This window comes from Chenopodium quinoa, unplaced genomic scaffold (genome assembly GCF_001683475.1).
Source record: "Chenopodium quinoa cultivar QQ74 unplaced genomic scaffold, ASM168347v1, whole genome shotgun sequence".
NCBI classification, from domain to species: domain Eukaryota; kingdom Viridiplantae; phylum Streptophyta; class Magnoliopsida; order Caryophyllales; family Amaranthaceae; genus Chenopodium; species Chenopodium quinoa.
Window position 1 is genome coordinate 2,446,323 of NW_018742770.1, and position 27,967 is coordinate 2,474,289.

At 33.3% G+C, this 27,967-nt stretch overlaps 1 protein-coding gene and 1 long non-coding RNA gene across 12 annotated transcripts in view; one reads left to right on the plus strand and one right to left on the minus strand.

Annotated features, from left to right (window-relative positions):
- Positions 1-12: 12 nt before the first annotated feature.
- On the plus strand, positions 13-27,961 carry LOC110724677 (MADS-box transcription factor 23-like). Of its 8 annotated transcripts, XR_002512034.1 has the most exons (12): positions 14-762; positions 886-1,095; positions 11,248-11,326; positions 16,706-16,767; positions 17,910-18,009; positions 18,092-18,133; positions 18,235-18,318; positions 18,415-18,563; positions 18,648-18,712; positions 19,706-19,824; positions 26,320-26,375; positions 27,846-27,961. XR_002512034.1 is itself a non-coding variant. In XM_021904118.1 (10 exons), the coding sequence occupies exons 2-9, from the start codon at positions 914-916 to the stop codon at positions 18,664-18,666; spliced, it is 717 nt and encodes a 238-aa protein (XP_021759810.1). In that variant the 5' UTR covers positions 14-762; positions 886-913; the 3' UTR covers positions 18,667-18,712; positions 19,706-20,018. The 8 variants fall into 8 exon arrangements, 2 of the variants coding, with proteins under 2 accessions (XP_021759810.1, XP_021759812.1); XR_002512036.1 differs by having other exon boundaries at positions 13-661; positions 26,320-27,961; XR_002512033.1 differs by having other exon boundaries at positions 26,320-27,961.
- The window catches only part of LOC110724678, a 29,511-nt gene continuing 12,876 nt past the window's right edge, over positions 11,333-27,967 (minus strand). For 2 of the 4 annotated variants that reach the window (XR_002512040.1, XR_002512039.1), the window contains exons 4-7: positions 24,705-24,764; positions 18,031-18,097; positions 15,763-15,831; positions 11,333-15,612 (exon numbers count right to left, since the gene is read on the minus strand). This is a non-coding gene — a long non-coding RNA (uncharacterized LOC110724678). Of the gene's footprint in view, positions 15,613-15,762; positions 15,832-16,675; positions 16,800-17,894; positions 17,962-18,030; positions 18,098-24,704; positions 24,765-27,967 lie in introns of all 4 variants that reach the window. The other 2 variants (XR_002512041.1, XR_002512042.1) reach the window with 2 other exon arrangements.

A 27,967-nucleotide genomic window follows, 5' to 3' on the forward strand; every position in this document is an offset into this window, starting at 1 on the left:
GTACAATAATTATTGTACACCCGATTTTTTTTAAAGTTTGTGAGTGAACACCCGAGTGTTATTGTGTAGAACTCCTCTTGTTATGTTTGAGTACCAACAAATGCAGTATTTAACCCTCTTTAAAATGTCTCAGTATAGTTGTATAGAGTGTAAACTCCGTGTACAAGAAAGTAGAGCACCCCCACCATCAAATAAAAAATAAATTGAAAAATACCCATCTAAGGCATTAGCAAGACACCAACAAGGGTCAGTCGTCGTTGTTTGTATTAAAATAAAAAAGCAGTCGTACGTCATTAGTTGGTCTGAATTCCAAAATAATTAGATATCTAAAAATAGCAACCTAGGAAATGCCACACGTCGGTGATCTATTAGCTAGACAACCCTTTTACTTCCAGTAGCCAATGGCATGAAATAGAAATTGATTCTTATAGGTGATTGAGCACAAACACCCAAAAATAAGTGTTTTTTGTCCCCCTTTTAATTTCCATTTACGTATACAAACTAAATACTTTCCTTTTATAGTTACTAACCACGATTTGAAATCAAAATCAAGCTCAAAGGAAAGGGAAATCAATTTCCAGATTATTGCAAACCTCAACAAGTACTACATATTACAACCAACTTGTATTTCTTCTTTCTTCTTTTGGCTGCCTTTTTACAAGTAAGCACAACTTGTATTTATTTTTTTGCCCCTTTTTTCTTTAGCACCCCAAAACTTCTTCAACTGTTCCAAAAATTCCAATCATTTTTCTTCCTTTTGTGGTAAGATTACATACTGAATTGAGTGAATTCTTCTTTCTATGTTTCACTTTTTTGCAATGTTTTCTTTCCCCAATTTGATCGAAACATTCCCCAACTCGAATTTCTTGTGATTTTTGACATTAGGTGGATTTTCGAGCAATTGGTCAACAATATGGGAAGAGGGAAGATTGTAATTAGAAGGATCGACAATACAACAAGCAGGCAAGTAACATTTTCGAAGCGAAGGAAAGGATTGTTGAAGAAGTCAGAGGAATTGGGTGTACTTTGTGACGCTGAAGTTGGGGTCATAATTTTTTCCAGTACAGGGAAGCTCTATGAATATGCTAGCAACAGGTTAGTGGAAACCCCTAAAGCTATATTTGAGTATTTCCGTGTTATTGGGTCTTGCAATATTTCCTTTTCTAGATTCTATTGAACAGCTCTTTAAAACAATGAATTCTAGCGATAATCTCATATGCTTTTCCTCGGAGGAAAAAAAAAAAAAAAATTCTCATATGCTTGATTTAAAATAAGTTGTCTTGAATATAGATCATCTTAAAAACATTTATAATGACTTTAAGTTAATCTATCGATTTTATGTATAGATCGATGAGTTCGAAACAAATAAAACACCTTAGTATCCCCAAAAAACGTCAACAGTTAAGTCAATTTGAGTTAAATTACTCATATTTTATAACATAAAAAAGTTAAATTTCTCTCCTTAAGGGAATAAAAAGAAGCTAAATTAATAACTATATATCACTAATACTACCAATTTACCAAATTGTGAAGCAATAAACTCAAAGTTTAGCATTGAAAATGGAATATTGACAAGATTTAATAATGTGATACTATTAAGGATGTAGCAAGAAAATAGGAGTGCTTTCACAAGAATAACAAAAATGGATGTGTTCTATTCTTTCTTTCTTTAATTTTCGGTCATTAAAGAATAAAGCACAAGACGAAAGATCAATACAAATAACCACAAAGTAAAAGACGCGTAATAGAAAACTACTAATTGTGCTTAATGTGGGATTAGTACGATATTCCAGCATCCAACAGACAATTAATTGATAATTACGAAGAGATAAACTAGATTAGTACCACTAAATAGGAATAAGTACCATAGATGATGGATATCACTAGTATATCTCTGGCAATTGGTTACCTTATCTAGGTTAAGTACATTACCACACGCTCTCAACAATTACCACCCAAAAATAGATAAAAGATATGCGGTTCATATATCTCTTTTATTTAGCTTTCGATTTGATTTTATAGGGCCCAGACACTGTCACATCTTGGAAAAGATGCTATACTAATTCCTCAGGTGGTCATTAAAAGAGCTAAAATTAGTAAGATTCTTCTTCAGATTAGTTCTTGAGGAAAAATACTAGGCTTCAGACGTGAGGTTTGAACACTAAGTTCTATATTTGGAAAGCGTAGTTGGGTCAAGTTGTCTTTAAATATTAAGAAAAGGCTTTTTTTCCATCAAGCTAATCAGTTGACTAGGAAAGTAGTTGTTGATGCTATTACCTTTGCTAGCTCTTCCATTTTAATTAGTAATGTGCTGTTGTCATATTTATAACTTTTGTAATTCAGTTTAAACAAAATAAATACTTTCCTCCGTTCTGTTAATATTGCAACAAGGAGAAAATTACGCATTTCAAAACACATTTTATATGCTAAATATCTATTATTGTGTAAGAGTAAAAATTATAAAAACTTGATATTGTGAAAGTATTTTATAAGACGAATCCAATAATATCCCACTTGACTATATTTTGCTTAACGTATAACTCATATTATATGGTCAAACAAGAGTGATGAATAGTGCAAAAAGTCCATTGTTGAATATTAATAGAACGGAGGAATTAGAAAAAAACCCATTCGTTTCGCTTATGATAATTTTTTTTTTATATTCAATTACTACTTTTATAATTTAGATAAACTTTCTAATCTAACACAGTACGAATAGGATAAAGGTATTGTTCAATAATACATACAAACTAGTCAGTCGTATCAACTGGTTTGACTAACACGCGATATAAAACTAGTTTGTCTAATGGGTTGAAATGAGCTAGTTATGTAAAAGTGTTGGGTAAAGAACAATTTATTATTAATTTAATGCATTCAATAAGCTAATTTCAAATGACAACTCATAAAAGAGTATAATAATGTCAAAAAAATACAACCTTTAAATAGAAAAATACATTGTATTTTGATTTACCCAAAAGGAAATGAGGCTTTGTATTAAGGGACGGAGGGAGTAACATACATAACATTTATTCAAAAGATTTAAGGATGATAATAATAGAGTCGACCAATTTTCGGTCAGGTCTTGGTATAAAATCTCATGCCCTAATCCGTCAAGCTTGTCGGGGCAAAGCAGGCTTTTAAAGGTTTTGAGTTGGGTGTTTAACTCATAATTTATTTTTAGGTTTGTCCAAGCCTACGCTTTTTGGGTCGGGTCATTGTTAATCACCTTTAGATCAAACCTAAAAACCAAATTTGTGTAACTGATAAAAATATACTCTCTCCGTTTCATAATTAGAAGCATGTTTTCCTTTTTTGGGTGTTTAAAATTAGAAGCCTATTTCTATTTATAGATAGTACTTTAGCATCAATTCCTAAGACTTTCTCTCTTCATCTCTTCAATACTTCTCAACCATTTTTTCTTTCTCTCTATCTCTCTACCCGCACATACATATTTGTACTCCCAACCAACTTCCTTAATTCCTGTGAAAATGGGAAAATAAGCTTCTAACAATGAAATGGAGGGAGTACTACATTTGTCTCATATTATGTGTAACAAATGCCTCAAAACAAACTCCTCGGCAAACAATATTAAGGTATGACTAGTAAATTAAAGGGCACTTTGTAATTGATCAAGTTTAGGAGAGAAATGACGATGGCTAATCAATTAAGTGGCTCCAGGACTCCACCCCATCACCACCAACACCCTCCGCATACAAGCCAATATGCAGTAGCCACCAACACTCACAAGAGTCACAACCAAACACAATAGTAAGCGACAGCCACAAAACACCCATTCACACCACATCAAAATAACCTGACCCACCCACCCACCCACCCACCACGACGTTCCTGAGACCCACCTTTAGATTAAATACAATGGTTGCCTACAACTATTATGCTTATCACTTATTTTAACAATTTATCTGTTTTCTACCTCAGCTTTTAACCACTTTTATACCCACTTAAAAACCAACGTACCCCAATGGTCGACCATAGTTAGGAATGGCTACATATTGGACTAAGTTACATAACAAAATTTTGCTACAAAACAAGCAAAAAAATTGTCGCAATTTATAAAGCATTTGCTCATACTCTCGTATTTCGGACTTGGATTGAATCGAACTCCATCGAACTTTGCGTAGGGTCCAAGTCTGATCTGCCTCCTATTCGGATTCGGACTAATTTTAAACGAATTCGGATCGTAGACTTATTCAAATCAAATTCCGCCCTAGGTTTTAGCCTAAGGGAAGAAGCCCATACAAATTCGTTCATTGCAATTACCTATATCCCACCTTACCACCAAATGGACTATGGTATTCTATGCTCTTTTCACATGACAAAGCTTACAATCAATAAACAACTTAACTAGCAATCTAACGTCAACATAACCAGCCATATCAGAGTCTACAAAAAACATGATAGCCAAACCTTTAAACTGTATGGCTAGTTCACCTTTCCAACTAGCCACAAAACATTGCCCCTACCATCCCTCGCCACAACCCTTAAGTATCGTAGCTATTGTTCACGGTTCCCATAGGCGGGCAAACCAACGATCTTAGGAGACGTTATGACTCTCAACTAGAACACACCATAATAGGCGTGGACATTTGTTCTTGCAATACCATATAGACCAAGCCAATATGGTTCGTCACTCATTCCTATCTACTTTGCTTGCTACATAAGAGCTACGTCACTTGCATCCTATATATGTTTTGCATTTGCACAATGGAAGAGTACATGAGATTATAACTCAATTTCCACTTCGCATGAGCTGCACATTTACAAAGGCGCAATGTTACGTCCAGACAAATCCCATTGAAACACCAAGGCTTTTCTTACATGCTCTCCAAACAAAGGTAGAGAGCTTTGGGAGTTCGCTCGGCCCCAAACTAGCTTCCCCATTCTCATAACACTATCGTTTTGGCAAGCAATACCCATATACTCCCACCGCATCTTCCCCAACAAGTAAGTTGACTTCCACTAAATCACCATTTGAAAAGGGCCACCAGAAACACGTCTTTCGAATTTGCAGTAGCTAGAGGTAATTGCAAATCAAAGAGCTCACACCGCTAGTAATTATACATATATTTTCGACATGACTCGTTCACCACATTTATTATTAATCAAGGCAGCCACTCAAATCTTGGGCTTAAAAAGTGAATGTTGCATGCGGGAATTGCATGATTTGGAATACCAAGGATCCACCCATCAGTCAAAACCTTAATATCCTCACCAGTACCCACTTTCTATTTTAGCCACTCAAACATAAAAGATTTCGAGCCCCTTATACTCCTTGAAGAGTAGCTCGTATCATATCCTCTAGGTTCGTAAAAAACCAAACCATTTTTGAAGTAACAAGCCTTCATACAATAAATTAGTGAATCTTGGTTTGTGTTTAGGCACAAGACTTGGTTAGCCAAAAGTGCATGATTTAAGATATTGAGATCCCATGCCAACCATCACCTTTCGATTACATAGTGCATACCGACTGAGCCGGTGCATCTTAATATTTATTCCACCTCTATATTACGCTTCCCACCTTTCCCAATACCTAATGGAAAGGGAAAATCTATTATTGGACCTAGGGGTGCTAATCGAGCAATGTTCGTTTAAGTTAATTCAAACTCGAGCCGAGCTCGAATTTTTACGACTCTGATTATCTCTACCCTCGGTAGCTTACGAGTTTACGTCCATCCCTGAACTTTGACCGAGCATCGATCGAGCCAAACTCGAATTGTTCAAACAAAAAACCTTTGGCTAATGATTATCATTAGTTTTTTTACTTTTCTTTAATTTTCGTGATTAAAATTTTAATTTCACAATGAGTTTATTTTTTGGAAATTTTACATTAAACCACCTTTTATAAACTTTTTTTTTTGCAAGAAACCACCTTATAAATTTTTTTTTCGCAAAATCAAACCTTAATCCTAAAACTTTTTGCAAGCCCACACCTTTTCCCGAAAAATACTCTTTGACCTTGTTTTCAGGGGTTGACCCGACTGCGTGCCCATCACATGCCCCCCTAAAACCACTAATCCTCCCTCTCTCTTCTAATTTTACCCAATTTTTCCCTCCTACACCAATTACCCTCTTTTTTCCCTCTCTTTCTCTCTCCTTCTTCACTGTTCTTTCCCCCCTCAAATTAAAAGCGATTTTTTCTTCTCCTCATTAACTCTCTGCTGCTCTGCCATGGGTGCCAAGAATTGAATGCTTCTAATTTGAGTTAAATTGCTGCCCTTAGTTGAAAGTAAGTTCTCAATTTCTCTCTCCTTTTTTATTGCATGTTGCGTTTGTACTCTGTGTTAATTGGTTGTCTGTGCTTTCTGCCATGGGTAAAAAAAGGATCTTTGCTGCGTCGTCATCATCAAGAAAGCGTGGTGTGGCCCCTGAAATCCATGCTGCAAAGAAATTGAAAAACAAACCCCAATTAAAAATCCTAATGTTCAAACAAAGCCCTAATTTCCGCAATTGAAAGCAAATACAAGCAATTAAATGTAAATTACCTGGCCCAATTGATGTTCCTTGGGGAATTTGCTGGGAAATTTGGGCAACAATGTCCTCAATTTTGGGCAAGTTCGAAGAACAGGAACAAAGTTATGAGAGGAGAGAGAAACAGTTAGAAAGAGAGAGAAATTAGAGTGATATGAGGGAAAAGGGAGGATTAGTGGTTTTAGGGGGGCACGTGATGAGCACGTGGTCGGGTCAACCCCTGAAAACAAGGTCAAAGGGTATTTTCCGGGAAAAGGTGTGGGCTTGCAAAAACTTTTAGGTTTCTTGCAAAAAAAAAAGGGTTATAAAAGGTGGTTTAATGTAAAATTTCCTTATTTTTTATAATTAAAATACTAACTTCAAATAGTGTGATTTCTATGATCAATATATTTATGTTTATAAGCATAACTTTTTTTATATAGAAAAGAATAATCCAGCTTATGCACAAACTATTTGAGCCTTGATTGGCATAACTCAACTCGTCTCGTTAAGGTCTCGAGCCGAACTCAAATATGAGCCAAGCAGCTATGAATCGAGCTTTGACCGAACTTTGATCGAATCGAGATCGAACTGTCCACAAACAATTTAGTACCAGAGTTCGCCATGCATAGGTCACAAAACTCTTATCATGTCTCCCATTCAAAGGTCTAATCCACACCAACATATATACATAACTATGAGACATATCATGTTTATTTCATTTTGACAAGTTGGCCAAGTATAGCCCAAATCTCATGTTATGCCTCCCATTACAAGGGGCTGACTAAGAGTGATGTTACATACTTACATATGTGCAAGCACACATGCTTGAAATACCTTCCATGGTCTAAACCATCTAAATTGATCCAAAAATTGGCCTAACCAAAACCATAACCAATTCGAACATTCTTGGGACTTGTTATTTGTTTGGCATAGATTTTTTTTTTTTAAAAAAAAAAATTTAACCCACCTTATACATTCATCTCAATGTATGATTTCAAAACATTAAATTTCTTTTAATTTAAACTTACAAAAGAACAGATGATTGTAAATAATCTCACAAGGACAGCTTAAAACTTATTGATAGAGTAGCCACTAGTTGATGAAATGCAACAAATTCACCCATTTTCATTGTGTTTAAAAACTAAAATAATCATTCACAACTATTCATATTTAGAAGGGCAAAATCCCAACATGAGTAAAAAAATATGTTACTCAAAGGGGTTCTATTATCTTTTCAATACTACCATTCAACTTTTCCTTACTCTTCTTCTACCTTAAGCACTCGACCATGGCACTACACGCCGACCACTTTTTCACCACCACAACCACCATTTCTCTTGCCAAACACCTCACAACACCACCGCCATCATCACTTCTTTGCCCATCTTCGAAAATCCAACTCAATTGAAGGAGTTGGTCACCTCTTCCCTTTGGGGTTGAGCATGCACTTAACTTCACCTTTCATTCCTAGGGTTTTCGCTTTTTTCAAATGTGACTGAAGATTGGGGGAGATGGGTGGATATCTGGGAAGGTGGAAATGAGGAAGCGTGACTTTTGTTTCGCCGCGACGTTCAAGGCTTGGAAAGGACGAAGAAGAGGAGGACAACATGGGAAAGATGATCAAAGGTGGGCAGGGAAGAAGAAGATTGGCTTAAGAGATGGTGGTTGTGATGATGAGAAGGAAGGAGGAAGAAGCAATTATTACAATTGTGTCATTTGAGTAATACAAATGTTATTACTCAAAATGAGTAAATGGGGCTAGCCCACTTGAAAGATATGTTCTTAAGTGCACACACTAGTGCAACCTATTGTAGATGGTTATATATTTATGTCACCATTCGCTATCTTAGATATAATTTATGTCATTGCATTCACCCTTGGTCAAAATAAATACAAAGAAATTGAGGAAGAAAAACATCAATTCCTAAGTTAAAAATAGAAGACCAAGAACATAAGAAACCCATTGCTGAATCAACAACTCCTCATTCTTGCACTTTGCCTATACTTAGACCACGACACCACCTCCCTCATCTATAAACTTGAACTCCCAAAGCCTGATTATGAATATTGCAACTCCAAGTCAAACTCCTTGTCAACACCTTTCGTGCAAAATACATAAAAGACCAAAACATTTGAATCATAATTCTGAAAATTAAGTCCTGCGTGTGTAGCAAACCCTTGGTCCTAAGCTTGATGTAAAAAATAGGGGGATTTATGCCTAACTTACACTAATAAGTAGTGTTATTACCTTCATTCAAGGGTCTCAATTAATGCATAAAGTCACTTGTTAACAATGCTAGTAGATGGAATTTGGGAATGACATTAATTTAAGATATTATATAAAAAGGCGCTAGACGATTAGGTAAAGTACTTCTTGCTCTATGCAAAGGCAGAGACAAGCCTAAGAAGCAAGAGGCACACAAGGTACGCCAAGGCACAGATAAGCAAATTAGGTTGTGCACCTCACTTCAAAGAGGCGCGCTTTAAGTAGGCCTTGCCGGACCTTCATCACTTCAACGCACTACAACTTTTTATACATTGTTAATCACTTGTGGGTGGACTTGAGCTAAATTCATAAATTTGGAATTTGTTTTTTTTTTTTCTTTTTTACATACTTATATATTCTTGACATTAACTTTATTTGGATACAAAGAAATGGAGGGATGGGAAGAGAAGAGAAAAGAAAGAATTCGTCATCCTTTATTTGGATATCTAATACAAGGAGGGAATTTGAGGATTAATTCTCCTTCCCCTTTAAATAAACCAAATCTCTCCAACTAAGTTCACCTTTTCCCTCCTCTCATCTCCCCTTCCACTTCCTCTTTTTCCTTCCCTTTCTTTTTCCTTCACTATTGTTATCCAAACATAGTGTAAAGCTCACATATTATTGTTATGAGTTCATAAGAAGATACTCTAATACTTTCCTTTACGTCCATTATCAAGTTGCACTATAAAAGTATTATCGACTTCTAAGGAATGAATGTTAAGGGTAATATTACGAAAGTTTTACTAATATTAACCCTCTAACAATTTGTTTGGATTGAAGGAAATGGAGGGATTAATTATCTCTCATTTGGATAACAAATGAGGGAAGAAGAGAATTAGAGGAGAGAAATGAAGGGACTAGAATTGAAGAAATTGATCTCTTCAACAATAGAGAGATTTGGGAAAAAAAAAAAAACTCATCATTCTTCCATTCCCTTCTCTTTCTCTATCCAAACACCCACTTTAACTACATATAATGAGGAGAAGAGTGGTTCTTCACCACCTTCTACTGAAAATAGTTATCTCCGGCTATAATTATATAGTGAGCTTCCAAGTAGAAAATGACAAGAAAAGGTGAGATGTATCCTTGTCTATGATCATGTACAAGTTTGGGCTAAAAACTTCTCCACCATGACTACACCACAAAATTACATAAATCAACTAACATCATTGCCAACCGCCCGACTCCTAAAATTACCATAGAATTGCCATCACCTCCAATAAAGTAACAAACCTAACCTACAATCCTCGTAAATGTAATCAAAGCATCACTCCACTTATCCACCACTATCACAAATTTCACCACCACCATCTCATTATACAATCACAAACTGCAAATCCCAGTACTCTTTAGATATCTAGATTAATTGAGATTTTTGGATGCTTAACCACCAAAACATTTAAGTGGATGAATGAAGAAGATTCATTGTTTTATGACAAGCTGACAAAGTTAAGGATGGAATAACTAACATAAAATGCATCTTAGCATTACATTCATTAGGGTGCAAGAGCCAAATACCACTGCTAGTTAGGAGAACATAAAAACACACCTAAGATGCCAAGCATATTAAGATTGTCTAGAGTTGGCCGAGAACTGCAATCACCGATAACTGTGAGAAACAATAACCAATAAATCTTGAACCACTAAACTTGTGTACTTGGATGAAACACCAACTCAATTAAAATAGTTAAAAAACATTTTTGTTTTATGGATGTTAACAATAACCACACATTATTATTAGAAAATACATTAGTAAGATTTTTGTTTTATGGATGTAATTCAAAAGTAAGACTTTTGTTGAGACTAAATAATAGATGGGTAAACCAGAAAGGTGTGTTGCATTTAAAAGAACACATGGAAAATATAATCTATCCTTATATCCTATTCTGTTTAAGACAATTAATAGACTATGAAGTATGAACTGCAATACTATGGTCTTGGTCTTTCAATAATCCATGAATAAAAAAGAACACGCATCTTACAAGCATTATTCTTTTTCAACCCACCTTGTGTGGTTGGCCACACCGTGTGGCCACTTACCCACTCATAATATAATAAACTAACCCTTATAACACTAACAAAGTAACCTTATAATACTAATCAAGTAATTTAACCCTTATAACACTAACCAAGTAATCCCTATAACAATAATGAAGTAACCCCATAATGATTGGTCACCAGTCATATATAAGAATTTGTGAGTGTGCAGAGATATGGAGCCTTGTTAGATCTAATTCTTATTGATAATCGAGTAAATTTATCTCTTACGTAGATAAACTTTTAAATTCTTTATCTTTTTGATAGTTCTCTTTGCAAGATTTGGTAAAGGAGAATAAGCTACTCTTTACCTTGGTAACTAGGAGCATACAAGAGTGCTCACAAATCCAACAAAATGCAATACTTGTTATTTGTGCTATGTACAGTATAAATAAAAAATGCAATACTTGTTTCAGTGTTGAATTTTGGATTCAAATATAAATATTGCTGATGCTTGATATTTATTTTGCCAGCATGACATCCATAATTGACCGCTATAATAAGGCGAAAGAGGAGGAAAATCAACTGGTGAATCCAAATTGTGAGCTAAAGGTACGATTGAGTTCTTATTTTGAATGTATAATACTATAATTGCTACCAGAATATCTTCCAAGACAAATATAAATGAAAACAGGAAAATCTTCTTTTTGTTTGGAATTTAACAGAAAATCATTTTCACAGGCAAATTTTTGCTCTTAATGGATGATAAAAACTGAGGAATGGTTAAAACTTTCAGTATCAGAGATTTGCAAGACGCTAGTCCGAGTGCAATATTATATTTCAAGACTATAAATAAAAGTTTCAAGCAAGATTAACTAAGAAATCATATAATATAATTGTCATAACAAAATGCAATGGTAAGTAATAAGAATTCTCTATAAAGTAGAAAAGCAGAAGCAATAAAAACATAAAACAATAACCACCACCAGAAGATTAAATTAGCAACTACTTAAAAATGGGAATTTGAAAGGTCAGGACTCAGGATAACACAATCTCACCTCTAATAATCAGACAGGGTTATTTACAAACTACTTCAGGTGATTAGCTAAAAACAATTTAAAACTATGATAGGAACTGACATAGCTTACAGCACCAACAATGGCAGCAATATAAGAAGAAAATGATTTTTACATTGATAAGATGAGAATTACAGTAAATCGAATGATGATTCCACTTTTAAGAGGTGGATTCTCTCCTAATTTGAGCTTGTGAAAGGCTCACTCTCTCCCAATAACAAACCACACAATATTCAACATGTCTACTTTCCTCCTCATGAGACCTATTTTATAGAAAATCCCTACTAACAAACCTCTAGCTTATTCTCCAAGTTACTACTACTCCCTCCGTCCCCGAAAGAACGACCCATTTGGCCTAATTTTAGTCCCAAAAAGAATGACCCATTTGTTTTTCCCAACATCTATTAAAATCACAAAATTACCAATATATCCTCAAATATTTTTGTCATATAGATCCTTCTCCCTATTTTACCCATGTATTTTTTCAGATCTTTGTGTCATCTCCTCTCTAAATTTCTAAACTTTTTTTCTCTCTCCTGCCACCATTAATTTTTCTTGTGTTTTCCCATACATTTGTACTTGCAAATTAAGTTTCTTAACACCCGCGAAATCAACCCAAATGGGTCGTTTTTTCGGGGACGGAGGGAGTAATAGATTATGACTAACATAATGACTAACATACCCTTCCCCTAATATTGATTCCTTGAAAACTATTGCAGTAACATTGTAACAGCACCAAATACAGGTAAATAGAAACAATGCAACATAGTTTATTGCCATTCTACACTGCTACCTAGCCAGCAATGGATGTAATAAAGCAATAACAACCTGCATCCAACTCCCTATTACTCTATAGTTATATTACCATAGCAGTCTAATGACCCAACTATTCAGAAAATTTTCCACGCCTTATGCTGAAAATAGGACACCATGAATGGTTTGACACATTACTACGTAATCCTGATATATGATCTAAAATGAGCAACTTTTATCAAAATGTTTTTTATTCCACAGGACAAGTTGCTCAAAACGAAAGATTCGTGATTCTTCTCGGGGCCCATCAAGGGATGTAATTAGAGATCAAACAAGGGATAACAACCAATATTTAAGCAACGTAAAACGGTGCATGGACCACACTTGACTCAATAGGAGCAAAGTATGTTTCAAGTAAGCAAACCTGAGCCTAGGCATGGATTAAGACACAGGAATAGTACCATAACCGAATAATAGTATATGGTTGAATTATGGTTTGATTTCAACCAATCATGTCAACTATTGCTAAGCCTTCTTACATTCAATGAAGAGGTATGATAAAACCTTACAAGGATCTTTTAACACAAATTACAACTATATCATATTGGTTGTTCTAGAGGACTCTTGAAAATTCTCAAGTACAAATTTTACCACTTTTTCTATATAGAGAGGCATATAAAGCATACATAATCAAAATGCAACAAAAGAACTAGTTCTGAAATTCTCCCAAGATCAAACAAATATTAGCCAAGAAATAAATTTAACAGATCTCCAAAATCATATAGCCCTTATAAGCCTTTATCGTCCTTGCACAATAGGAAGTTGCGGAAGTTATTCTAGCCCACAAATAGATTTATTCCCAAAGATATGGGGTCAGCAACATGAACCAAGAGTCTATCTCATATGATCAACCCAAACAACATCCTTCTCCAATCTTTTCTTTCTACAGCTACATGACCTACATCACCGAATAAGCCCCTTTCTCCATGCCCATTTTAAATCCCATCCATCAAACACATCTTTGGTTTTCCTCAACCTAACTTTAGATCTCTTTTATTCCAACCCTTCACCTTCATTACCACTGTATCTTTCAGTCAACATCTCAAATTCCCAAACCATTGTAATCGACTCTCCCTTATCATATCTATACTATTCCTTCGAATACCTACATACTTTACTCCCTCACCAAGTTCCCACACATCCATCATATAATACACATTTTTTTTTATTAAGGTGCTACTTCTAAATGCTTAACAAAGTAACAAACCATATAAGATGGTGCGCGGAAAAAGGGAGTTCTAGAAGATACATTTCAGCCAAATGCACCACAAAATTACCATAAAAGCATTGTTCCATAGGAATAACTCATTGGCCCCCAAAAGCCTACAAAGCACATCATAAATGCCACTCCCAAAAAGTAACAAACATTAGACTCCTCATACATCACAAACTTATTCCTCTTAAGCATCATGACATGTCAGGTAACAACAAAGAAAGGTAAGACATCATGATTTGAATTGAATTCACATACCAAACAAATAATGACATATAGCCAAACCCAATCTTGTTTATGGAACATATCATCAATAAATGTCTTTTATAAACTTATTATTTAATTTTACCTTACAAACAAAAATTATAACTAGGGGCTTACCTGTACCAACACTTGGTACACTAAAGACAGCATATTAACTTCATCAACCCTAAACTCTTGAATCAAAGACACCACCATTATTAGTGTAATACACTTATTTGATTTTAATTTTCTTCGATATCACATGAAGATTATTTATAATTTCATAGTTTTAAAAAGAGATTAAAAAAAAAAAAAATTGATTTTCACAAAAGATAAAAAAACTGATTTGTATGATAACAAAAATTTTGGTTTAAAATATAAAATCTAAAATATCTAGAGATCAACCCTATTATTGACTCTCTGAAATTTCTAGATTATCAAACCCTATTATTGACTTTGAGGTGTAAATACCTCTTTATGCCTCAATTATACAACCCCCTTTTATTCATTTCTTTTGGTCTTCTTAACTTCCTTGTTATACTTGTAATTTTGTTTTGCTTCCATCATTAGCATTTCAAGGCAGTCTAAAGTAAGGGATCCATTTCCCTAGTAGGAGTACTTTGTGTATTTGTTTTCCCATTGATTAATACAACATTGTACTTTTTTTTTAACAGTTTTGACTTTTGATCACGATCCTCTCTTCCGAAGAGTGTATAAGAGTATGTGTTCGACTAAAAAAAAAGGACATAAATACTCTTATGTTTTGACGAAAACATACTCTTATACACTATTCGGGAGAGAGAACTATTCTCATAAGTTAAAAAAAATACAATGATATATTCATCAGTGGGAAATCAAGAACATATTGTACTCCTACAATGGGAATAGATCATTACAGTAGAGTACCTCAAAAAACTTCATGATGGAAGCAAAACAAAACTATAACATTGAAGAGAAAATGAAGACCAAATGATTGTAAAAAGGGGTCATATAATTGCGCAGATGGAGGTATTTAAAACTATTTTAAATTTCAAATAAATAATTTATACAATTATGAATATCACTTTGGTATCTTTAATGAATATCAATTATCTTTTTTTCCAAAATAAAATAAAATAAGTAAATAATCATTTTTATCAAAATCAAATCAATTTATAGAAATTGTTTATTATAAAATACTTGAAAATTTGAGGTATTGCAATTAGTGCCTCAACTTAGGAGGTAATCACCATCACAAAACACCTAGAACAATTGAGAAAAAAAACTGATGGGTGCAACATATCCATGCGTATTAGAAAAACATTGTTCTTGCATATAGAGACTAGCCATCCAGAAAGAAAATTTTTATAATTGTCCAACTTTTTTTGTTGGAGCTAATCAATAAAAAAAATGTATCTACAACAACAACAACAACGAAAAAAAAAAAAAAACTGGTTGACCGAGCCCCTATACCCAAGTGAGATCTTACCACTGTGATTATGTTCACCAAGCCCCATGATAAAAATAGTGAAAGACAACACATTTCGAATGAACTGGTTGGCAAAATCTCCTTTCTGTGATAACAAACATGAAGATGATATTAGTTCTATTAAAGGCATCTTAAAATAGCAGACCAGAGATGTAATCATCCTTCAAAACAGAAAGTGGATCTCACATCATTGCAACATCTATCAATGAAAATTGATTGCATCGGGCATACCTACCTATCTAAGACAACAGCTCCAAGAAATAACAAGCGTCTATTCAATCTCAGAATTAGTCAAACAACCAACCTGTAAAACATAAAACTCTTTATAACAGGATATTTGGTTGTACAGAAAACAAGCACAAAAACTTTAAAAACAAGAACAGAGCATGCAGCTTGAATCAATAATATACCAAGAATCATCACCAAAATAAATAAATAAATATTTTTTTTTTTAAAAAAAAAAATTCTGTTTTCATCACAAATTATTAATCTTAGGCACAGAAATCTCGAGGGAGAGTACATCACTGTGGAGACAACTGGAAATAGCTATGATTAGAATAACAAGGGACATGAGCAATGATTCCATCAAGGACTCCTATTGCTGATGTATGGAAAACATAGGAACAAAGGTAAAGAAGGCAAGTCACCATAATTCAAGCAAGTCCCTATAATGCAGGAAAGTCGCAATAATGATGTTAAGAGGAATATTGGATCACGAGAGTTTGTTAAAAATGACAGGGAAACTTGGGTACGTAATAAAAAGGGAGGAGAAGGATAAAGGGGGAATCATAAAAAAATATGTGATGCATATTCATTTCTTTTTTTCCCTCCTTTTTGTTCTTCTATTTTATTTTATTTTTTATAGAATCTAGGCCTCTCAAATGCTTAGACCATTTCAAATTTATAAATAAATTCCCCATCTGCTAATTCTTCAGCCACATTTCCTACTTTCTTTAATTCCTCTGTCTTGTAAAGTCAGATTATTAAGTGGGTAAACATTTGGGGGTGGAAGAAGCTTTGTGTTTGATCCATTGTAATACAAATCCAAAAAGTAACAGGAGAAATGCTCTTATCATATTATTGAAAAAGGTGTAATATGTAGGAGTAATAATTATCTTGTATATGCCAATTACATCAACATTTCTTACCATAATCTAATGCACAACTGTATTTTGTAGTTCTGGCAAAAAGAAGTGGCAATGCTCAGGCAGCAACTGCAGATCTTACAAGAAAGCCACCGGTATGATTTCTCTCTCGACATTGACATCTTGACTATTTGAACAAAAAAAAAATCCACCTCTATAACATAATCATGCTTTTATAGTTCAGTTCAACTTATTTCAACATATAAGTGCTCTTGTCTTCTAAACTTTTTATTCCGTATCCAATATACTTGCATCCAAAATAAATGATTTTTCTTGCAGTCAAAATTTATAAGAATAAGTTTTTAATTGAACTAATTGTTCAATAAAAAAAGACGTAACTTTAACTCCCTCTAGTCCATGATATTCTTCCAACTCGACCTCCTTATTTGGCAAATTATATCCTTTTCTACCCTACCTTGCCCAATTTATTGGACACACTTTAAAGACACATATGATCACAAGCACAAATAACAAGAATATTGTCATCCAGATAATTAAGAAATTGTCACTTGACCAATTAAAGCAATTAAGAAATTGCCATCAAGATAATCTGAACTTTGAACTACAAAACAGTCAAAATAGAGAAAGCCCAAAAAACTTTGTAACTATAGTTCACCGATAAGCGAAAACATAAGAGGTACTGCAGAAATGCAGTAACCTAGCACACTCACTTTCTCCCACAACTCAAGAAACATAAACAGCAAAGGTACCCCCAAAACGCTAAGACAAAGAATTCCCGAACCCTTGGTTCTTAGAAATTATATCAAATATAACAAGTTAAAGACTTCTTAATAGCGCCTCGAAGGGATGCTCTATGCTGTCTTTGTCCTTGCCCAAATGTCGGTATTTTAAGGAAAAAATATGATAAAATGAGCCAAGCAGTTAAGTAAAAGTTGGGTTTTTTTTTTTTTTGTTCCAATAGATAAGAAAGGATGTAGAGAAAGTTGATGGACAGATCTACACAATCATGACCACGGGACACGCTGCTTACTACAAAGTATGCCTCTAAGCAAGCACCTGAATACATTCGTTCAAAATGACAAGACACAACTTTGGATAAATTCAAGTTTGAGGTGATATGAAAAGTGCTCCAACCCTCTTAAAATAATTTAAAAAGTGAAGCAAGGTCAACCAAATAAAGCATATGTGTACCTTCATACTCTTCAAAATAAAGGAGCAAATCACTAATAACCAGAAATATAAGGAAGCATGACACATTTACCATTTGTTGATGTAGGAAAATTATGGGGGAAGAGCTCTCTGGTCTGACAATCAAAGATCTACAGAATCTTGAAAACCAACTCGAAATGAGTTTAAGAGGAGTCCGTAACAAAAAGGTACTAATGCAAGTTCCATACCTTATTATAAACTGTTCCTCAGTGTGAAGCAGGAGCTGACTCGTAGTCTTATCTTTTGCAGGATCAACTGTTGATAAACGACATACAAGAGCTAAATCAAAAGGTCAATGACATTTACTATGCAAATTTCTTGTTTTAATCATTTATTTCAATGAATGCACATCATAAATGACAAACAGCTAAAGCTCAGTAGCATTGTTACAGAGGGAGCTCATTCGCCAAGAAAATGTGGAGCTATACGAAAAGGCAAATACTATTCGTCAAGAAAATATAGAGCTGTACAGAAAGGTGATTATTTGATCCGCAAAATGCACAGATTTTTGAATCAAATTAATGTAATTGTGTCTACAGATGAAACAAAGACGCTATGAGATTCTTTTTCAGGTATATGGAAATGGAGATACAAGTGCAGCCAATGGTGCCATGCTCATTGATGGTGAAGACATGGAAGAGGATTCAAACGGACCTATCCATCTACAGCTTAGTCAACCACAGCAGCAAACCCATGCATCACCAGGGGCTATCAAGTTGGGGTACGTGACCTATAAACTACAGTGCTAATTCCTCTAACAGAAAGTTTGATCCATAATTCTTTTGTTCTTTTTATTTTGCTGCAGCAGACTACAACTGTACTAGACAAGATGGCTTAGTTGGAAATACACTCCTGGTCACAATTCCCAAGGTCTTAATGTTCTGCTCTTATTACTAGATAGTGGCATAGAACCACAGACAATCAATAACACAATTGAACGGTTATGAAGAAAGAGAAGTTTGCATCTGTTGGAAAGAAATTCTAGACAAAAAGAAACCAACCAAAAAAAGCATTAAAAAAAGTCTATTGTTTCATCATCATGTCATGTAATAAAGAGAGAACAAATAAGACAATGTGTTTTATATTTGAGTGTTCTGTTAATATCTTCAGATCTCTTGTGCCAGAAATTCAAAACAAAGAAAATACAGCTTTATGGGATTGCACAGTGTTCCCATACTCCCTAAAGCCTTATTTCGTTATATAATTATTTTAGCATCAGTGAGAGAGTGCGGCAAATAATGTAGCATACACCACACATAAAAGAAATCAGATTCCACATCATCATAGGGCCAAACATTATAATATACATGCATTGAATAGGTACATCCATAGACACGGTATAGATGACAGCATGATGACTAAAAGAACAAAATATAGAAATTAAAATATTTATATATATATATGCGGAGTTAAAACTGTGAAAGCATGAAGAAATTAATGCAAAAGACACAGGATCGAGCATAATCATATTCCCAAGATGATTCCTGTGTCAATGATTTCATGTAAGATGGATTGGGTTAAGCAGTCATACAAGAACAGGAATGTCAGAAATGAGCAAAATGTAATTCATTGCTAGCACAATGAAAACAAGGTATACTACAACAAAATTCATGAGGAACCAAAACAGTAGAAACAAAAACAATGGATTCTACTACTTTTATGTGAATACAAAATGAGAAAACTACAATAAAAAAATAAAATGCGCAAATTGAAGGCTCTCAGCACAGTCAATGCTTCACTGCAACTTGGCAGTATGGGGTAACTAGATCAGAAAGAAAGATCTACAACTTTCATACTAATAGATATTGTCTATGTGTTTCAAGAGACTTGTATAAATCACTAACATAAATGTCAAATTTATAGGTACATGGTCTATCAGCTCAAATGTGCACTGAACAGACAGACTATGGATGAAGATAGACACAGACTGGTCCTGAAATTAATAAAGAAACTGCAAGAAAGAAGTCATTGTTGCATAAGAGGTAAGACAGTGTGGCAATACTGAGATTTGTATCTAGAATGTTGATAAGTTGTCAGGAAGAGAACTAATATTTAGAATAGTCTACATTTTCAATACTGTCTATGTCAAGTAATTATTGTACAAACTTTCCTAAGATATGAACCAAGCGAGATAATCTCACTGAAGTTGTATTCAATCTTCTGTTCTCTTTTTGTTTCAATTGTCCCTATTATTACATTCTTTATAATTTCTCCTCTTTCAAAACCTTTATTTTAATCCCTACATCACATAATAAAAGCCCATATTTATATTTTCACGGAAATATTCTTAGAATGATATCTAATAGAATAAAATTCTAGTAATATGTACCATAATCCCCTTTTAAAAAAAAAAAAAAAAAAATAAACTAAACATGGATTCAATGAATGTTTGGGTATAGGAAAATTTTATAAGGGGAAGGTTAAAAAGTAAATAATGGCACAAATATTTGGAGAAATGTTGGGTATTTTATATGGGGGAAGGTAAGGCCTTGTTCACTTCACCTACACAAAAAATTATTCAGCAAAAATGATTTCAGTTAAGTAAAAATAAGTTTTAGTAAAAAAAAAAATAGGATTTCAAGAAAAATAATTTCAGTTCAGTAAAAATCTGTAACTTTAAAGAAGAAATATAATAGAGAGCTAGTATAAATAATTTTAGTTAAGTAAAGTAAATTTCAGTTTAATAAAAACAATTTCAGTTCAGGACAAATAATTAATGTTTAGCAAAATAATAGCAATTCCATAAAAATAATTTCAATTTAGCAAAAATAAGGTGAAGTAAATGGGGCCCAAGTAGGTAAACAAGAGTATATGTATTCTTCTAGCTAGCCATTTTAATTTTTTTTATTACTTTTTTTTAATTATTCACCCTTCCTCCCTCTCCTCTCCACTTTTGTCCATGGGCAACCACATATCTCCATTCCTCCCAAACCCATGATGCTTAAGCCCTACCATATACGTCACCTTAAGACCACCACTTATCATATAACCATCCAAACATTCAACTCAAAAATCCTTTAAAATTCACCATGATTTTAATTACCATATAGCAACAACCTTTCACTATGAACTACACATATAGGAAATTTAAATGATGACGGAATTATCCAGCAAACAAAATGAGCTAGATTTTTTTTTTTTTTTTTTTCAAGTATTAATTATGTTTTACAGAAGCCACGTAGCGGTAGCCAAATAACTTGCTCAAGAGAAATTAAATCATTATTACAACCAAAATCAAATTAAAACTCAGTAAACATCCTTTGTGTGTACAATTTAAGAATAAAAAACAATTCGAACAAAAAGACCATGATAAGAGTAAAATAGAGTGAAATTTGGGGTACAATAAAGAAAATCTAATTAGAGAAAAAAAATAAAATATTGGGTTGGAAAGATGAATCAAATGGGGGCTGGAAGAGTTAGTGGTTATGGTAAAGATGTCCTGGCCATTTGCCAATGACTTATTAGGTAATACAATTAACAAACGGGGTAGTGGAGAGATGGGAGATAAAGCATTTAAAATTGAAGGAAAAACAAATTTTACCAGTTGTAAAAGTCACCGGAGGTACACTAATCTAAGAAAGTTCCCAATAGTTGGGATCAAAATGAGAACATGAGAAACAATTACAATTAATTGTTCCTTATGTGTCATACTCAACTTTATTAATGGAGTGCCGTTTAAAACTAATAATACCTAATGACTCATTTATGATAGCACTCAAAACTGTAAAAAAAAAATATATCAAATTACTCTTACACAGGTGCACCACTTCAATGTTTTCATTAGATGGCCTCAATATTCTTCCTTTCAAGGGCCCTTCTAACTCCTCTTTTTTGTCACCTTTGAACAATTATCCCACTATCACTACCTTGCCTGAAACACTGTAATTTTGTGGTCTGATATGCCAGCAGCAGCAGCCCAAAAAAAGCACTCAAGTTCTATTGCTTCCAGAACAAGCCAGAATGGGAGCCATCAGTAACACAAAATCCGTTGCATTCCCCAAAAAAAAAAAAATCTAAAGTTAGACTTGTAACTTCGTTGTAAGAGAACTCATTTGTCTAGCATAATCCATCAGTCTAAACATTCAACAACCTCAAAATAAATTCAAACTCTCCCATGCTTTGTTCACCGGCCATATGAAGCTTTTCACAGAACATAAACATTGATGAGATCCAATCCGGACCTTCGGCATGCTTCTAAAGTGACTTCTCCCAAACTACAAACCAGTGCCATCATCATTCGTCGCATTTTTGTAGTTTCAATTGTTACAAATTAAAATTTATCTTCTAACACTTCAAAAACCCAATAACTAATATAAAAAACCATGCCTAGTTGTGCCACAAGTAGAGTAAAATGGCTACTATACAATTCTTGAAGGCTCGCTATACTATACTTAGGTTCTTTCTCATTAATTATCATTAGCCTTGAAATAATTTAGGTGCACACTTGTTCTACGTAAGAAATTCTTTAAGTTTGGAGATAATTAGATAAAGGTTGGCTTCTTGAAGCGTGGAATTCTGTTGGTCACTAGGAAATACATTGGAAAGGAAAAACAACTTCAGTTAATTAATTTACGCACCAGTTAGCATAATGCACATCATACTCCCTGATATAGATTAAAACAGTTAAGATACTTTTTTAAAAGTGTATTTAAAAGTTACTATCAACAAATTATATTTAATGTATTAAAAATAGAGAAGAACCACTATGAAATTACTGAATATTATGTTGAAAAAAAAGAAGAAAGTCTTTGTAGCAGACAAATCAACATAATTATACTTTTGTATAGCTTGGAAAAAAAAACATATATAAATTGGACACCTATATCATTCAGGTTAAATTTGTTATAGTCAACTAATTTCCAATGTATCACAAAAATTACAATTTTCAATTAATAACCATTTAAATAAAATTGACAATATGCTCAAAAACCATGAACAAGGAACATAATGCACATCACATTTCCGGTTTCACAAAACAATGATTGTGTAGCTCCCCACATCAAGGTCTCTAGTTATTTTTTATTTTATATACTAATGTAACTGGAGTCAAGTAGGCTATGGAAAGCAATTAGCTTTTCCATATTCCTTTTATAAAACATCTTTAGATTTATCAAAAGGGAAAAAAAAAAATATATATATATATATACAAAGCAAAAAAAAATAGTACAAAGAGTCACTCAAACCTATTGTCAATTCTAAGGAAAAATAATCAGCTGGAAAGGTACTTAGTCTAAGTTTATTGCATAAATTAGGCCACATCGAACCAAAAAATTTGTTAGTAATCTCTTTTTCTATATGCTCTATTATCCTTCCTTTTACCCAATGTTAAAAAATATTTCATTCAGAACTCTTCTTAAGCACTAAGACCATGTGAAGGCAAAAGAATATGTTAGGGTTGCTCAACAAATGCATAGATTGTCATTATTATAGAGCCCTCCCATAAACCTTGTTTATGGAGAAGCATTATCCTTCTTTGAAACCTTAGAGGTCCAAAAACTCCAAATAATACTAGAAATATTAAACAAAAAAAAAAAAGACAACTTAATGAGCTATTTTTATTTTTATTTTGTTTTTTTTTTAAAAAGACGTTGAAGAATATGCTGTTCATATTTTCATTCCAAAAAAACTTAAAAATGGCATCTCTCAACTTCATAAATTAAGGCAAAAGTTCATAATTATGCACGATGCATATAGGACCAAGTATTAATCTACAAATACACATCCATATCAATGGGGCTAAGACTACGCACATCAAATTCCCTCCATTCCTCTATGCTGAAGAAACGCTTTAGAGCAATGCTTAGGTAGAAATATGAATCAAAAAAAAAAAAAAGAAGCCTGAAGCAATCCAGGCATATATGTAAATATGGGACATCCTGAAAAGTGTTAGGTGATTATTTTCTATTGGGATAAATTACATAAATATACTTTAGAAAAAATCACGATAAAAAACCTATAATGAACCACTTTCAACAATCAACTACCCTGTAAGGAAATAAAATAGCTACCTCTTAAGAAAATGTAATATATAAACACAACCAGAGGACGATTATCATGAGCTCCAACCATTAAGTACAGCCACAAAAACCAGTCTGTCTCTTTTATACCCTTGGATCTATGATAATTGACCTCCAATTGTAAGTCATTCAAAATGTCTGAAACTAAATCACCCCATCAAATTGTAGTTTATTTCAACAAATTGTCTTGAAAGGTACTCCCTCCGTCCCTAAATTAAAAGCCTCTTTCTATGTGAGTAATAAATGCTAGATAGAGGCTTTGTATTATGGGACGGAGGGAGTAGTTAATTTAAATAGCTGGAAAGACAAAATTATCCAAAGAGAAGGTGAGAGTCTTCATCTTACCTGAACAACTGGTGATCCTCTGTACAACGGTAAGAATATTCGAACCTTCTATTTTGGACAAAAATCATAAATAATTTTCACAAAATAGTGGAGTCGAAAAATTGGACACGTACCAAAAGCAACATAGAAGAAACCATGGGTGTGTCACACATCATTAAAAGATGGGCAAGAATAAAAATTATCATACGAGTAGAAAGGTATAAAGACGGGGAAGATAACAAAAGAAGATATTTGTTCAATGTATCATCCTCCCAAAAGAAAACCTTATTCCCAACCTATATACGGCAACAAATGACCATAGCAACGCACATAATACTAAAGATTTGGTAGCAGACAAAAGAAGATCACAGCAAAATGAGTGTCATATACAAAAAATCCATGTATTGAGGCATCTTTGACACATTCAAAGTCGTTTTTGCCAAGCATATCATAAAATTTTGATCCATATAGATATATCGCACATAGTATGCATAGCAAGACTTAGTGGCAGCATGGTATACCTCAATCTTTGATTCTTAGATAATTCTCAATAATATGTTAACCATCGAACTACCAACCACCTGTCATAAATTAAATAAAGAAACTGAAAATTTGAACAAATGTACAACTATATAATTAATGAAAACATGATAAATAATCTGAATTTTATTATTAGTAAATCACAATTAGATACCTAGATCTGCGACTAGCTCATTTGAGCTTGATTGTAAGACACCATGCAAAAAAAGAATTAAAAAAAAAAACTGTTACAGGCGATGTAGAGATATATCCCTCCCTATGCCAATTCAACACCATATGCAATAGGCTCCGTAACGAGTAAGATAACAGTTTCGAATTCTAAAATAAAAATACATAGCTTCTAGGAGCCCATGTCTGCAACTATTAATAAACTATTCAATCACTTATATATTAGATTTTCAAAAAGTAAAATTTATAAGAAATTATAAATGTTAATCAAATTAGAGTATATGATTAGTGCATATGTCAAAAGTGTTGCAATTTTGATGAAACAGAGGAAGTAGGATATTTAACGAGAAAAACTCAACTTGAAAAATGCAAATCCATCGGAAATATATTACCCACTATATACACAACCAATACATCAGCACTGCAACAAGAGATAGTAGATGACATAGTCTTCAAAAGGTTACCATGCTTAAAACTTCTGAACTAAATGCTTGTAAGTGCTCCTTAGTTTGGAAGTGCCCATCAGCGGCTCTTATAAATCAATTCAAAATTTAAAGTGATTTAGAAATGGGCTTCCATATGAATTAAGTTGTTAAAACTAGGATTCCTTTGGACTTGACCAAGTAAACACCTATTAAGTAATTCGTGCCACTTACACGCTCACGAACCTAACTTAATCAAGCTACTTGTGAATATCTACTTACTAATTGTATAGCATTCATCCAAAAACACAAAACACATACTTTGGCCATAAAAACACAAATAATGCAAACCAAAGTCTAAACACCAGAAAACATTACATACTACCATCCTTTCATAAAATTCTTTACATTTCTTTATACATAGTCTCAAATACACATCTTTTAATTGTTAATATCTTCAAATTTGAAGTATGAAAAATCGATGTTATGAGTTTTAATTTTGAAACAAATCCAACAAGATCCTACATAATAACGTTTCCTCTTACATTTAAGTCATCTTTCTGATTTCATACTGACCGCAAGAATAGTAAATGTAAAAACATAATGAAATGAAATTAAGGAATAGCGTCTAGATTCTAAACCAATCATTAATGTTTATTTATGCAAATCAATGTTTAAAAAAGAAAGTAGGTACTCATCACCATATCACTGTATTTAAAAGTGACAAAAAGTAGCCAAAACAACATATTTACATCATATAAATGTCTAATATGAAAGACCTCTTCTTTTCCCATTGTTTCTCACAAAGGTTAATACTCCGTCTTTAAAGGTCTTATACGTTGGTCGTGAATATGCACATCCCAAACCAAAAATTAATCTTTATATGTTGTGTTGTTAATCTCTTTTGTTCAAGTGGAATATACAAGTTAGTCTCTACAATGGTGAGAGATAATTACATTTCGGTAGAAAACTATCTCTCTACATGTGAGAGTATTTTGTGTTGCAGGGTTGAAGATTTGGAATATCAAGACAAAGTTTGTGTTCATATTCCCAATACCAAATGTAAGGACCCATGAGACTTATGATGTTTAAACATCAATTATGTATATGGTTTGTTGTTAGTGGATAAGAAAAAGATAATTATGTTGATGTTACAAATTTATTAATATGTAGAGATGATTGTTGTTGCACATGTCTCATGGCTTATTGTTAATGATATTTTTCATATTTTTAAAATTAAACAATATTTAAAAAGAAATTCCTTCCACCGGCCTAAAACAATATCAACTATCTAAAAAGCTACCTATATTGTAAATGTTAAGTTTTATTACCTGCTACAAGAATAATCTTTAATAGAAATTTATAAAACCCAACGTAGCACACAAAGATGAAAATCAATAAATACTTCCATAACATAATTTATCAAGTAAAATTTTAGTACACTATAGATAAAAGTGTAGTGGCTTTGAAAACCAAAGAACTACAAGCCCCGTACCACCATTGTAAACTTCAAAATTTGACCATTGCATGAACATAGATGATAGAGATGTAATTACTTTGGAGATTATCAAAACGTTCAATAAAAGAATTTGATAGGACACATAATGAACTATTATAAAGAAGAAAAAATAATTTTAAGGGAAAATGAAAAAGAATAGTATACCAAATGAAAACAACCAATGTCGAGATATGAGGTGTGGTGAAGCATAGAGGATTTCCACATTATAATTGGATTGAATTATGTCATTCTATTCTAAGTCCTTTCCTCTTTGTACAAGTTTAGGAGTTCTCGAGGTTCTTTGATTATGTAATTTGGTACTTCCTCCATTACTATTATTTTTTCATATTGTATCATGTAAGAGATTTTTAATTTATGTTTTAATTTCTCATAAAGTAACCTCAAAATTGTACTTTATATTTGGTTGAGGGAAAAAAAATAAAAATATATCAATGGTAACACTCATTTGTTGGTTAATATCATTCTTAAGGTTTAACACCTAAATGTATCATTAATTGCCCACCACAATTAGCATTTATATGGTTAAAGCCTCTCCTTCACTGTTTTCCTTCTCTCTCCTCATCCCACTTCCATTTCTAACTACATCTCTTTGACACATAACACGTCGACATCTTCCATCCCCAAACTCAACCATTTACGGTCATTCACCCATTTCTAATAGTTTCCCACATGTTCTCTCCTGTCTTCATCCTCCATCTCTAACTTCCCACCCCGAACCCCATTTAAATTCACCCTAACACCTCATCATCTCCTTCATAGGGTTTAATTATGCACAATTTGTCATTTGCACCTAACACGCACAGTTTTGATGTTGCCAAGGATGCTTCTTAATTATTGCCTTTAGTTCAAAGAATTGCTATCAACGTGCTCTTATCCTTGTCGTTGTTCTTGTGAATGTAGTGTCACTTAAAAAATAAAAATAAAAAAACATCTTTTTAAAAGATAATGATTTTTATGAGATTTTGATTGTTTATACGCTTTAATTTTTTTTACTTTCTTATTTAATTTGATAGTTTGTAAGCAAGAACTCTAGGTCAACGTTACAAGGTTTGCTGGTGGTCGCGAACCAGAACGCTGAAGGTGGCGACTCCTAGTTGTGGCTGAGCAAACACGGTTGTTCTTCCTCTGCAACCTT

Coding starts and splice junctions, on each gene's coding strand:
- LOC110724677 (XM_021904118.1), top strand. CDS start 914: ATGGGAAGAGGGAAGATTGTAATTAGAAGGATCGACAATACAACAAGC. Junction 11,327..16,705: donor ATCCAAATTGTGAGCTAAAG/GTACGATTGAGT, acceptor TGTATTTTGTAG/TTCTGGCAAAAAGAAGTGGC. Junction 18,319..18,414: donor ATATAGAGCTGTACAGAAAG/GTGATTATTTGA, acceptor ATTCTTTTTCAG/GTATATGGAAATGGAGATAC.